Genomic DNA, 14,317 nt, shown 5'->3' with positions numbered 1-14,317 from the left:
CACCCACACACACACATACCCACCCACACACACACACACACACACACAGACATACCCACCCACACACCCACACACACACACACACACACACACACCACACACACACACACACACACACACACACACACACACCCACCCACCCACACACACACACACACACACACACACACACACACCTGTGGTGGATGTAAAAGCTGAAGTCAACACAGACAAACACAGTGTGTGTGTGACAAGAGTCCCCCACCCATCACACCAGTGGGTGGTGGTTGATAAACACTGAACTGGCTGTAATGTTCAGCTCACCACCAACAAACAGCAGGTAGAACATGTAGAAGAGGTAGAACATGTAGAAGATGTAGAACATGTAGAAGATGTAGAATATATATATATATATATATATATATATATATATACACACATATTTGTTATAATCCTGCATATATCTTCTTATTATTATTCATCTTCCGGAAAAATGTTACTGCTTAACCAGTCCCGGAGCTCTGAGAAAACCCAGACAATATATGTATCAAAACGTGCAACTCGATCTTGAATGACATGCATTTACTTTTCTTAGCGATTCAAGTAACCGTGGCAACATAAATGGCAAAAAATGGCAAAAACTTTCCCATAGAGAATGAATAGAGAGATGTTGTGAATATGACCAAACCCAGCTCTTTTTGGAACTCTACTGCTTCGTCATACTTTAATGTAAAACCATGGTTGAAACTTTAAACAGCTCAGAAGACTTGAGACTTTTTGGGGTTAAATCGGTATTTTCATAATTATTATGGTTTTCATAAAATCTCAGTTGATGTTTTGTGTATTATTTACACTGTTTCAGATTTTATAATGGGTGTGTATTGCACAGAATGTTAAAAGTTAGAGTGATGACATCACACACACTAACTGCCATCCCCAACAATTTTCCAACTTTCATTGACAATTTCTGTATAAAAACATAGAGAAATTGGTCCTCTATCAGCCAGTGTTGGTTTCATTATGATATCCCTTATGGTTTTTGATTAAATCCCCCTTAAGTGCAGAGAGGGCGATCCAAAGCTCCCACAGACGCCCATGTTAAACAGAGTGAGGGGAGTTTTAAAACTGCAATAAAACCTCAACTGTAAACATTAAGTGCACCAATAATATATCAACCTCTTTATGGAAGTCTTGGGACACCGGTAGTGTAGAGAGTTTTTCAATAGGACTTGTTGAACTAAGTTTCATCTTAAAAGCTGTTGTCTGCCTAGTGAGACGGATTGTGTGTGCATGTTTGGTGAACACAGTCGACATAGCAACCAGTGTCTCAGCAGGTGCTCCTGATGCAGTATCCGTGCAGAAATGTACAAAGCTTATTCTGATTGGCTAATTAGACTGATTAACTCTTAGCCTTTTAACTAAGGTATCTGAGGTCATTTTGGCCGGTCCTGAAAACTATAAACGGTTTTATGAGGGTTAAGCTTAAGCAGTTCCTACCACCACACACACATAGGGTTAAAATTAGGGTTAGGGTTACACAGGGTCACTGACACACAAACAGACACACAAACTCAATCTCCACCTCATGGATATTTGCTTTCAAAATAAGAGTCTCAGCTAGGTAAGAGGAGCTAACTGCAGGCTCTGTGGTAGAAAGGTTGAGTAGTTTCTACCAACACACATACAAACACAGTGATACAGTAGAATCACCAGCCATGCTTCAGGTGTGGTACCGTCACATCTGGTGTCTCGCTACAATGCTACTGTGCTCCCTCAAAATACCAGAAAGCATCTGGGAGTCAAGTGGCTCATCCTGACAAACTGGCTTTTCTCTAACATCCACATTCAGAGGTCAACAGAAGAAGAAGATTCTGTCATTCACTGTTTCAAACTGTCCAGAGAGAGAGACACAGAGAGAGAGAGACACAGAGAGAGAGAGACAGAGACAGAGAGAGACAGAGAGAGACAGACAGAGAGACAGAGAGAGAGAGAGACAGAGAGAGAGACAGAGAGAGACAGAGAGAGACAGAGAGAGAGACAGAGAGAGACAGAGAGAGAGAGAGACAGAGAGAGACAGACAGAGAGACAGAGAGAGAGAGACAGAGAGAGAGACAGAGAGAGAGACAGAGAGAGACAGAGAGAGAGACAAAGAGAGACAGAGACAGAGAGAGAGAGAGACAGAGAGAGAGACAGACAGAGAGACAGAGAGACACAGAGAGAGAGAGACAGAGACAGAGAGAGACAGAGAGAGACAGACAGAGAGACAGAGAGAGAGAGAGACAGAGAGAGAGACAGAGAGAGACAGAGAGAGAGACAGAGAGAGAGACAGAGAGAGAGACAGAGAGAGACAGAGAGAGAGAGAGACAGAGAGAGACAGAGTGAGACAGAGAGAGAGACAGAGAGACAGAGAGAGAGACAGAGAGAGACAGAGAGAGAGACAAAGAGAGACAGAGAGAGAGACAAAGAGAGACAGACAGAGAGACAGAGAGAGACAGAGAGAGACAGAGACAGAGACAGAGAGAGACAGAGAGAGACAGACAGAGAGACAGAGAGAGAGAGAAAGAGAGACAGAGAGAGACAGACAGAGAGACAGAGAGAGAGAGACAGAGAGAGACAGAGAGAGAGAGAGAGACAGAGAGAGAGAGAGAGAAAGAGAGACAGATTGATGTGATCAGATCAGCTCTGACAACAACAACCTCCAGTGACTCTTGACCAAATCACATCTCAGAGCTAAAAGTCTCTGCAGCACACCTGTCCTCCCTCACCTGAATGTCACTGTTTCAACATGAGTAGAAAAGATCACAAAATCAAAACCAACAAAAAAACAAAAAATCATTCCTCAGCACATTCACTCACTGAGCTGAAGCTGTTCCTCAAACAGCTGAGAGAAGGTCAAAGGTCAAGGTTCACAGCATCCTGACAACAGAAGCAGATTCTCCTGAGAGACTGAAGACAGAGTGAGGAGGAGGGGGAGGAAGAGGAGCATTTCCTCTCTGTCTATTCACAGAGACCAAAATGTGAAACCAACACCAGCTCCAGTTTTAGGCTGCAGCTCTGCCCCCCCCCCCCCCGACAGACCCTGGCAGGCGTCACACCCTGCATTACAAACCAGGTGAGAATGTTCTCTCCTCTGATTGGTCAGATTGTCTGGAGCAGGAAAGTAAATACAGGAAGAAGTTGACGGTAACCATCAAGCTCAAACTTGTGAGTTCACCTGCTGATGGGTCAGATCCAGTTCAGAACTCTTTCACACCAAAAACCAGACCGAGGCCGCCTCCTGGAGACCACCTCCTTCAAAGGGTCTGGCTCCGATGGTTTTGGTCTGATTACTGTTTTCACATAACAAATCGTACCAAGAAAACAAACCAGTCTTCAGTTCTTCTGTCAGAGAACAAACACTCTGCTGATGCTACAGCAGCAGCTATGCTAACCTTTGTTAGCTTCTGCTGTCATCATACCTAAGACACGCCCACAACTGCCAGTAGCCCCTCCCTCACAGGACTCTGTTTGAAAGATGTTTCTCTCCTTCCAGAAATCATTTATATTCAGACATTAAACAGGAAGTCTACAACATGATGAGAACACACACACACACACACACAGACACACACAGACACACACACACACACACACACACACACACACACACACACACACACACACACACACACTGAGTCTCTTACCCTGGAGATGGTCAGGGGCATGTTGAAGTCTTTGCCCCCCTGCAGCCTGAAGCCCCAGGGTCCGGGGCCGGGCAGAGACACGGTGTAGGAGCTCATGGTCCAGAAACTAGATCCTCAAATTCTCAAAGCGAGATGACGGGAGGGACAGGAGCCTCTGAAAGAGACAGGGACATGATGTCACACAGGTGAAGAACACACCTGACAAGAACCTGAAGACTGAGTCAAACACACAAACCAGAACCAGGACCAGGACCAGGACTGAGAGAGACCAGAAAGAGTGAGAGAGGAGACAGACGAGGACCTGCCTGCTCAGACGAGCTGAAGTGAAGCCTAAGAATAGACAGAGATAGCACTGTGGCATTGTGGGGGGTGGAGGGGTGAGGAGGGGTGAGGCAGGGTGAGGCAGGGAGGGGGGACTGAAGGGAAAGGAGGGGGGCTGGACTTATATGGTGTGAAAGGGGACACCCGGTATGTCAGGCTTGCCGTGATTCACCGGTGTTAATATAGACCCAGCAGATTATTCTAGACCCCCTCCCTCCCCTCCTTACCCTCTCCCTCCCCCCGTTACATCCAGGGTCTCCCTGTGACCCAATCAGGGGCAATGCCAGGAAACATCTCATTATCTGAGCGCTGATAAAGAAACAGAAAGGTCAGAGAAGAGGACTGATACTGAAAGGTCAGAGCCTCACTACAGCAGCTCGCTGGTTCAAATCCTTCCACATCACTGCTCAAGGCCCCTACGGCAAGGCATCAGGTTCAAATCCCACACCTCTGAGACAACAGCAGATACCAGATATTATTTTACCATTTCCTTTCAGTCATGTAATTAATGAATTAGCTGATCATTTCAGCTGCTCAGGTCAGTTAATATCACACTAATTAAAACTAATTAAAACCAATTAAAAGTGAGTGTGAAGCTGCTCTGACATTCTAATTAGACTCAGTATAATTAACAGTGATCACAGCTGCTGTTCAAACAGGAGACTGAGCTGCTGTTGGGGACTATTTTCAGTCCACATTTGGTACTGTGGTGTGTGTGTGTGTGTGTGTGTGTGTGTGTGTGTGTGTGTGTGTGTGTGTGTGATAATGTGCAGCAGTGATGACAATCAGATGTGTGAACTGTAACACACACACACACACACACACACACACATCAGGTTAATGATCTCTTATTTTGGCAGGTGTTGACAACAGCTGAGAATTCCCTGACACAGAACACACACACACACACACACACACACACACACACACACACAGAAGAATTTCTCTGTTATCAGCAGTGCAAAGTCATCAGGAATGAAAGAAGAGGAGGCAAGGGGGGGTTCAGAGTGGGGGGTTTAGAGAGGGGGGTCAGAGTGGAGGGGGGGTCAGAGTGGAGGGGGGGTCAGAGTGGGGAGGTCAGAATGGGGGGGTCAGAGTGGGGGGGGGTCGGGGGGTAGCTGATTTAAAGTTTCTGTTTGTTCAGAAGTTAAATCTACAACTAACAAAACAAAACTGGGTTATTATTCAAATTAATTCATTAATTAATTAAAGTAATTAAAAAAATGGACAACATTATAAAATCAATACAATAATTAAACATAAATATGATAAATTCATTTATAATATCAAGTGAACTGAGAAAGAAACAACATGAATCATCATCATCTTAATCATCATCTTCATCAGCCTATCGGAGGCCAGCTGACTGACAGGAAGAGGAAACCCTGAACCATCAACATCAGTCAGACCAAGAACATCTGGAACCAGAATCCTTCAGTAGTGTGAATATATTGCTCAGCAGCACTGATCCCAGAGCAGCCTCTTATTTCAGCTGCTAAGTTAAGAGGGAGCTCCCAGCATGCACCTGGACAAGCTGCTTAAAGTTGTGTTCACAACAAAGTGTTTCTGAGGATGAGGAATCTCTCTCTCCTGTAGCGCCCCCATCTGGACTACCTGTTCCCTTTTAAACACTGTGCCCCCTACAGGCTGCACACTACAGCCTGTAGGGGGCACAGGTGACCTCTGACCTCTGACCTCAGGACACTTGTGAATAGTTTGTCAATTCTAACTGAGCTGCTTCTTCAGTGAAGCGGAAGAAAGAGGAGAAGAAGAAGAAGAAAGAGGAGGAGGAGGAGAAGAAGAAGCAGTTACACAGACGCCACAAACGTTAATATTAAATCTTTTGACGAGTTGAAATAATAATCAGAGGAAACGAGGAGGAGGAGTCTGAGGATCAATAACATGTTGGTTTAACCTAAACAACTGATCAGCTGTTTTCTGATGTGAAAGACACATACTAACTATTTACTAAATTTACTGAATATAGTGTTAATATTACTGATATAGTACTTTATTAAAATGAAAGTACAGTGGAGTCAGTGCTTTGTTTCCTCCACCGCCTCAGTGAGAGGATCAGGGTCATCAGAGGTTGTTAATGAGGTCAGGAACATTATTTTTGATTCAATGTAAATAAACATAAACATCTGGATCTGAAAAAGATTATTAACTATAAACATGTTGTTCAGCCTGAGATGCTGCAGTGACCACATTAACCATCTGTAACTGTAAATATATAACCTATACATAAAGTAAGGTACATATAACTATCTAACCCTCTATATTATATCAATATGTATACATATATACATATATATATATATATATATGTATATATGTGTAACCCTCAGGTCTGTAAACCTCTCATTGGTTTCTCCTACGCTCAGACATGTTGTGTTCACCTCGTCTCTCAGGTGATCTGCAGACCCCGCCCACCTGCTGCTGCCTCCCGCTCTGCTCCGCCCAGCAGGGCCGCTCCGTACACGGAACTCAGCGAACACCCTGAAACCAGAATTAAGTGAAATGATGAGTTTAAACGGATGGAGCTGGATCCAGGTCTGAGAACCGAGGACTGCAGCTTCACCGGCTCAGACCCGCCGCTGTGACCCGCCTCCGGAGCTGAGGCCGGGCGGGCGGTGCAACTTGTTGCCGGCTGGTGATGATGACGGTGATGAAGAGATTAACGAGCAGAGAGGAAGGCGCGCAGACGCAGAGTGACACAGGTGTGAAAGTGAATACCTGCCGCCGCTGTCTCTGTCCCTTCTGCAACCTGAACAGTCACCGACCGGGACCGGGATTCCCTGTGGTCCGTGATCCGGGAATCCTGCTCCGGTCCCTGGGACGGGCAGAAAGCAGGAGCCAGGCCGCGCGGGAGGAGGGGGGAGGGAGAGGGGGAGGAGGGGTGTTGACGGTGGATTTTCATTAGCAGGGTTTTTATTTAAAGAGACAGAGACCAGGGACCAGAGTCCAGGACCAGAGACCAGAGACCAGGGACCAGATACCAGAGTCCAGGGACCAGAGACCAGGGACCAGATACCAGGGACCAGATACCAGAGTCCAGGGACCAGAGACAAGAGTCCAGGGACCAGAGACCAGAGACAAGAGTCCAGGGACCAGAGACCAGAGACCAGAGACCAGGGACCAGATACCAGGGACCAGATACCAGAGTCCAGAGTCCAGAGACCAGAGACAAGAGTCCAGGGACCAGAGACCAGAGACCAGAGTCCAGGGACCGGAGACCGGAGACCAGAGTCCAGGGACCGGAGACCAGAGACCAGAGTCCAGGGACCAGATACCAGAGTCCAGGGACCAGAGACCAGGGACCAGAGACCAGGGACCAGATACCAGAGTCCAGGGACCAGAGACCAGAGACCAGAGTCCAGGGACCGGAGACCGGAGACCAGATACCAGAGTCCAGAGACCAGAGACAAGAGTCCAGGGACCAGAGACCAGAGACCAGAGTCCAGGAACCGGAGACCGGAGTCCGGAGACCAGAGTCCGGAGACCAGAGTCCAGGGACCAGGGTCCAGAGTCCACAGACCAGAGACCAGAGACTAGAGTCCGACTCTAAAACTCTGTAAAAAGAGTTGACATGAATATTTAACTACTTAATTGAACTGTTAATTAAAAGTGCATATAGGATTATTAGTGTCTCAGTGATTTATTACCGGATGCTGCTTTCATAGAAAAATACATTTTACATACAATTTTTAAAGTAAAGCTCCTCACATCAACACAACACAGAAACAAGAAAATAAAAGATATTTCAGTGTGTGTGTGTGTGTGTGTGTGTGTGTGTATTAAACACATGACTCTGCAGTGATGAAACAGTGAAAACATCCACAGTCAATAATAAATATTTATTTAAAAAATAAATAACAACTGAAAACATCTTCATCTTCATCAGTCACAACAAATTTTAATACACATCAAATACCTGCAGTTCTGTACATCATAGTCAACACTGGAGTGTGTGTGTGTGTGTGTGTGTGAAATTCATGTAGCCTCTCTTCACAGAGCAGCAGGTCAGAGCCATGTTACAATCAACAGTGATATTCACTCATGAATAAACAACAACAACAACAACACAACCTTCAGAAAATGCACACTACACACACTGAAGAAAAGAAAGACACAAAGAGGAAGAAGAAGAGAACAGCAGAAGAAGACCTCACATCTGGTTTTAACAAAAGTGTGTGTGCTGGATTCAGAGCTGCAGGACTCAGACTCAGAGCTGCAGGACTCAGACTCAGAGCTGCAGGACTCAGACTCAGAGCTGCAGGACTCCTCGTGACAGGAGTAATAAATCCTGCTGACTGTAGAACCAGATCATCCAGATCTGTGTCCAGGGTGTGTTTATCCTAGCTTAGCACAAAGACTGGAGGCTAGGGGACTGTTAGCCTAGCTTAGCACAAAGACTGGAGGCTAGGGAACTGTTAGCCTAGCTTAGCACAAAGACTGGAGGCTAGGGGACTGTTAGCCTAGCTTAGCACAAAGACTGGAGGCTAGGGAACTGTTAGCCTAGCTTAGCACAAAGTCTGGAGGCTAGGGAACTGTTAGCCTAGCTTAGCACAAAGACTGGAGGCTAGGGGATTGTTAGCCTAGCTTAGTACAAAGACTGGAGGCTAGGGGAAACTGTTAGCCTAGCTTAGCACAAAGTCTGGAGGCTAGGGAACTGTTAGCCTAGCTTAGTACAAAGACTGGAGGCTAGGGGAAACTGTTAGCCTAGCTTAGCACAAAGTCTGGAGGCTAGGGAACTGTTAGCCTAGCTTAGCACAAAGTCTGGAGGCTAGGGAACTGTTAGCCTAGCTTAGTACAAAGACTGGAGGCTAGGGGAAACTGTTAGCCTAGCTTAGCACAAAGACTGGAGGCTAGGGGACTGTTAGCCTAGCTTAGTACAAAGACTGGAGGCTAGGGGAAACTGTTAGCCTAGCTTAGCACAAAGACTGGAGGCTAGGGAACCTTTAGAAGAGGATTTCCCAAAACGTCAGGTTTAAAGAGTGAATCCCAGGACTTAAATTGGTTTCCTTGACATTATCCTTCCATCAGGCTTTCAGAGGGACTCCAGGACCAGGTTTTGCTGAGCTCTCTGATAGTTTCTGGTTCTGATCCAGGTGAACAGGGAGCAGCAGCTCTCACGGGTTTGCACTTCACGGTGACGGAGGCAGTTTTTTTGTCACAGATTCATCAGCTAATGATATAATTAGGTTCATTAAGTCTCCAGAAAATGTTTTAGCTTCAAACTTGTTTAAAATAAAAACTGTGAAAAAGCTTCTTTAACTCAGACTTTATGGTTAAAACTAATGTTAAGCTAATAGCTCCACTCACCAGCTGATGATCAGCTGAGAAACACCATTACAATCAGAACCAGGAACCATGGAGCAGTTCTTCCTCTGAGGCTCAGTGAACAGGTCTGTGGTTTTTAAAGCTGGGTCCTGAATCTGGGTTTTCAAAAGTCCATTAAGTTCACTCACAGACACCTAGAGAACCAGAGACCCACAGAGAGAGAACCAGAGACCCAGAGAGAGAGAACCAGAGACCCAGAGAGAGAACCAGAGACCCAGAGAGAGAACCAGAGACCCAGAGAGAGAGAACCAGAGACCCAGAGAGAGAACCAGAGACCCAGAGAGAGAACCAGAGACCCACAGAGAGAGAACCAGAGACCCAGAGAGAGAGAACCAGAGACCCAGAGAGAGAACCAGAGACCCACAGGATCCAGAGAACCAGAGACCCACAGAGACCCACAGAGTCCCAGAGAACCAGAGACCCACAGAGACCCACAGAGACCCACAGAGTCCCAGAGAACCAGAAACCCACAGAGAGAGACCCAGAGACACAGAGAGACCCAGACAGTTCTCAGTCTGTCACATCAACAACAATAAAAAACAACAACAAGAACACAAACAGGAAAACACACCATTTGTAGAAAAATCACAAAATGTTCTGAAAAAGTCTCGACACAGTTGTTTCATATTTTAATAAGGAAAAGACTGAAGGAGGAGCCTCACCTGATGAACTCACCTGGAGAAAATACACTGAACACTGAGTCAGTTTGAACCTCAGGGACAAAAATCAGAGGCAGGAAAATGATTCTCTTCTTTAGATAAAAATCAACAAAAACAGATACTGGTCTGACTTCGGTACTGTGTGAAATCATCCTCTGAATCAACAGGTACACAGGTTTGACGAGACCTCAGCACCGTCACTGTGTTCATATATAAAATAAATAAATTATAAAAGAACCAATTTAAAGAGCAACTTAACACGAACTACACTTTTAGTCAAAGTTCAGTGATCTGAGACCTGATCCTGGTCTGACTCAGGTTCAGGTTCAGATCTGTTCTGGTCTGACTCTGTGATTCACTTTGAACCAGAACACAGAGGTCACAGAGATCTGGAGGTGACGTTAGCTGTGTTTGATTGACAGGTGAGCCCTCAGGTGTGTTTCAACTCTACATTTAAAAATATCTGACTGGACGTGAGCTGCTGTCAGTCTACCCAGACCCCGTCCCCATGCTGTTATTGGCTGTTTTGGGGCGGGCCGTGCGTGAACCATTTCGTCCAATGGGAAGGAAGGGGCTGGACTCAGAAGTGATGACGATGCTCGGGATTCGACCAATCGTGCCTTTCATCGTGTGTCCGTCAGTGAAGTCGCTGCTCTGTCAGACAGATTTTATTTTAATTATTAATTATCTTCATTAATATGAAGAGATGTTATTCCTTGTATCTGTCTTCACTTTGTTTTCATTTGATACAAACAAAACAGAGCAAAGTGTAAATAAAACAAACAAACAACAAACAGGAAGTTTACTGTCAGTTAGTGGCAGTTTGACTGCACAGTTTGTATGGAGTCACAGCAGTGCCATAAAAAACAAACCATGTGGAAATATAAAAACAAACAACCAAATATATTATTAATTAATAACTTATATGTTTTTTTTTTAAATAGTTATTTATTTATATTTATATCAAGTCATTTATTTCTTTTTCTCTGTTCCTTAAAGTGAAGTGAGTTCTGCAGCCGTGCTAACCACTCTGTGAAGCTGTACTTGGGCTTTGAGCTAAATGCTAACATTAGCATGATAACATGTTAAATATTTCAGTCTGGTTGTTTGATGTGAAACAGTCACAGGCTTCACATATCTAATGAATAAATAAAGTTCATTTGTGTCAATGACAAACCTTTAATAAACTCAGAGTAAAACCTTCTGCTCTGACATGATGAAGTGATGTTGATGTTTGTTTTGATTCATCTTGTTTTTTAAAGGAGAATATTTGTTCTCTCACATTTATTCACTTTCTACTTGTTCTGTCAAGTTAATAATAATAAATAAACTCACGTTTGGGATGCTGCTGCGTTCACTGACTCCTGCCGTGGAGAAATCAGTGTCGTAGGACGTCTGGAAAACAAAACAAACACACCCATGATGATGAAGGCCTCCTCCTCATCAGTGATGGTTCAGTGTGACAGGAAGTAGTTCAGGACTCATGGATTAGATTTTAATCACATTCCTCATCACAAAGACTGGAGGCTACGGGAAACTGAATTCTGGATTAGAGTTTATTTACATCCTACATCATCAAACTGATCACATAATTAACCTTAATTTTAATTAATGTCACAATTCAGTGGTGATGATGATGATGATGACCAACAGGAAAAGAGGATTTTCAGATTAAAGGGCAGCAGATTAACATCAACACCAGAACACACACACAGTCTGAGCCACAAATCACTCACAACCCCCCTCTTCCTCCTCCTCCTCACTGATGAAGGTGAACTGTGTGTACCTTGTGTCTGAGGGATGAGGGACCTGTTGCCCTGACGACAGGTCCGGATCAATCAATAAATATAAATCATCTTTAAACGACTGAAACATTCAGTCCTGTCCTTCCTGTGACCAATCATCAGCGAGCAGAGGGAAGGATTTGATTGACAGGTGAGAGGCAGTTACCTTTTCAAAGATGCCCGAGTCGTGGCTCTTTATCTTGGACTTGAAGCTGGAGGAAGGTTTGAAGTCTGGCAGCTCGGTGGTGTCTCTGCTGATGTCACAGGAGACCTGGCGGCTCGCCGGTCTGGAGCTGATACTGGACAGATCCGCCTCGGTGTCCGTCAGACCCTGAACAGGAAGACAAACACTTTGATACACATATAGCTCTCTCATCTCACCTGATCTCTCTGTCATCATCACTGACGCGGACGCACCGATTCGCTGTCCGAGGCCGAGGAGAGGCGGGACTTGCCGGCGCTCTGTCTTCTGAACTGGCTGCTGATGTCAGAGGTCTGGCTGGTCACGGTGGAGCGGCGCGTCGACATGAAGCTGCTGCTGGTGGAGCGGAGGTCACGAGGATGAACGCACAGCAACATGCCCAGACACGGGATGTACTTGGCCAGTGCTATCCTGCAGAGACGACCATAGTGTGACTGTTAGGTCCAACATGTGACCCCCCCCTTAAAGCTTTACAGGTGCTGGAGGTGTTTCCTTCTGCTCGCCGTCTTTATGCTAAGCTAGGCTAACAACGCTCTGACTCCTGGGATCAGTCTCACAGAGATCTGTCAGACGGGTCTGTGTGTTGGTCCAGATCAGACTGTTTCACTAAAATTAAGACTCACTCATTTTAAGACAGAAACATCAGACAGTACAAAACATTCTGGTTCCTACTGGAACTACTGTGGGGAACAAGGGAGGAAAAACAGGGAACAGGTGAGCTGCAGGTGTGTTACCTGTACTTGGGGTGTGTGATGGCGTAGATGATGGGGTTGTGGATCGCTGAGGCCTTGGCAATGACGGCGGGAACAGAGTTCATGTAAGGAGTCAACATGTCAGCGTACCTGCAGGAACGCAGAACACAGAGAACACTGTGAGGAACACAAAGAAGTATCAGTATCTGCAGAAACTACAGAACCTTTAGAACCCACAAAACCCACAGAAACTACAGAGCCTTTAGAACCTACAGAACCCACAGAAACTACAGAACCCACAGAACCTTTAGAACCTACAGAACCCACAGAACCTTTAGAACTTACAGAACCCACAGAACCTTCAGAGCCTACAGAAACTACAGAACTAACAGAACGTAAAGAAACTGCAGAACCTTCAGAAACTACAGAACCTTTAGAACCTACAGAACCCACAGAACCTTCAGAGCCTACAGAAACTACAGAACCCACAGAACCTTCAGAGCCTACAGAAACTACAGAACTAACAGAACGTAAAGAAACTACAGAACCTTCAGAACCCACATAACCTACAGAAACTGCAGAACCCACAGAACCTTAAGAACCTGCAGAACCCACAGAAACTACAGAACCTTTAGAACCCACAAAACCCACAGAAACTACAGAACCCACAGAACCTTCAGAGCCTTTAGAACCTACAGAACCCACAGAAACTACAGAAACTACAGAACCCACAGAACCTTTAGAACCTACAGAACCCACAGAACCATTAGAACTTACAGAACCCACAGAACCTTTAGAACTTACAGAACCCACAGAACCTTTAGAACCTACAGAACCCACAGAAACTACAGAACCCACAGAACCTTCAGAGCCTACAGAAACTACAGAACTAACAGAACGTAAAGAAACTGCAGAACCTTCAGAAACTACAGAACCTTTAGAACCTACAGAACCCACAGAACCTTTAGAACTTACAGAACCCACAGAACCTTCAGAGCCTACAGAAACTACAGAACTAACAGAACGTAAAGAAACTACAGAACCTTCAGAACCCACATAACCTACAGAAACTGCAGAACCCACAGAACCTTAAGAACCTGCAGAACCCACAGAAACTACAGAACCTTTAGAAACTACAGAACCTTCAGAACCTACAGAACCTACAGAACCCACAGAAACTACAGAACCCACAGAACCTTTAGAACCTACAGAACCCACAGAACCATTAGAACTTACAGAACCCACAGAACCTTCAGAGCCTACAGAAACTACAGAACTAACAGAACGTAAAGAAACTACAGAACCTTCAGAACCCACATAACCTACAGAAACTGCAGAACCCACAGAACCTTAAGAACCTGCAGAACCCACAGAAACTACAGAACCTTTAGAACCCACAAAACCCACAGAAACTACAGAACCCACAGAACCTTCAGAGCCTTTAGAACCTACAGAACCCACAGAAACTACAGAAACTACAGAACCCACAGAACCTTTAGAACCTACAGAACCCACAGAACCTTCAGAGCCTACAGAAACTACAGAACCCACAGAACCTTCAGAGCCTACAGAAACTACAGAACCTTTAGAACTTACAGAACCCACAGAACCTTTAGAACCTACAGAACCCACAGAACCATTAGAACTTACAGAA

The 14,317-nt window shown here is 45.2% G+C and overlaps 3 protein-coding genes across 7 annotated transcripts in view; 1 reads left to right on the top strand and 2 right to left on the bottom strand.

Moving 5' to 3' along the window:
• The window catches only part of LOC130181381 (LIM domain-binding protein 3-like), a 37,129-nt gene extending 30,285 nt beyond the window's left edge, over window positions 1-6,844 (bottom strand). For 3 of the 5 annotated variants that reach the window (XM_056395559.1, XM_056395555.1, XM_056395558.1), the window contains exons 1-2: window positions 6,383-6,485; window positions 3,663-3,816 (exon numbers count right to left, since the gene is read on the bottom strand). In XM_056395559.1, the coding sequence (XP_056251534.1) occupies window positions 3,663-3,758 (96 nt within the window). In that variant the 5' untranslated portion in view covers window positions 3,759-3,816; window positions 6,383-6,485. Of the gene's footprint in view, window positions 1-3,662; window positions 3,817-3,897; window positions 4,021-6,382; window positions 6,486-6,719 lie in introns of those variants that run through there. The other 2 variants (XM_056395557.1, XM_056395556.1) reach the window with 2 other exon arrangements.
• On the top strand, window positions 6,567-7,622 carry LOC130181382 (uncharacterized). Its single transcript, XM_056395560.1, has 2 exons — window positions 6,567-6,703; window positions 6,925-7,622. Exons 1-2 carry the CDS (start codon window positions 6,640-6,642, stop codon window positions 7,536-7,538), a joined length of 678 nt encoding a protein of 225 aa, XP_056251535.1. The 5' UTR covers window positions 6,567-6,639; the 3' UTR covers window positions 7,539-7,622.
• A 199-nt stretch (window positions 7,623-7,821) lies between these two features.
• The window catches only part of LOC130181698 (melanopsin-A-like), a 25,893-nt gene continuing 19,397 nt past the window's right edge, over window positions 7,822-14,317 (bottom strand). The window contains exons 4-9 of the mRNA XM_056396068.1: window positions 12,964-12,977; window positions 12,706-12,869; window positions 12,187-12,382; window positions 11,936-12,100; window positions 11,321-11,380; window positions 7,822-10,639 (exon numbers count right to left, since the gene is read on the bottom strand). Coding sequence (XP_056252043.1) covers window positions 10,475-10,639; window positions 11,321-11,380; window positions 11,936-12,100; window positions 12,187-12,382; window positions 12,706-12,869; window positions 12,964-12,977 — 764 coding nt within the window. The 3' untranslated portion in view covers window positions 7,822-10,474. The remainder of the gene's footprint in view (window positions 10,640-11,320; window positions 11,381-11,935; window positions 12,101-12,186; window positions 12,383-12,705; window positions 12,870-12,963; window positions 12,978-14,317) is intronic.

The sequence above is a fragment of the Seriola aureovittata genome, chromosome 14, assembly GCF_021018895.1.
Source record: "Seriola aureovittata isolate HTS-2021-v1 ecotype China chromosome 14, ASM2101889v1, whole genome shotgun sequence".
NCBI lineage: Eukaryota > Metazoa > Chordata > Actinopteri > Carangiformes > Carangidae > Seriola > Seriola aureovittata.
Note: the sequence above shows the minus strand (reverse complement) of the source record. Positions and strands in the feature narration are given on the sequence as shown.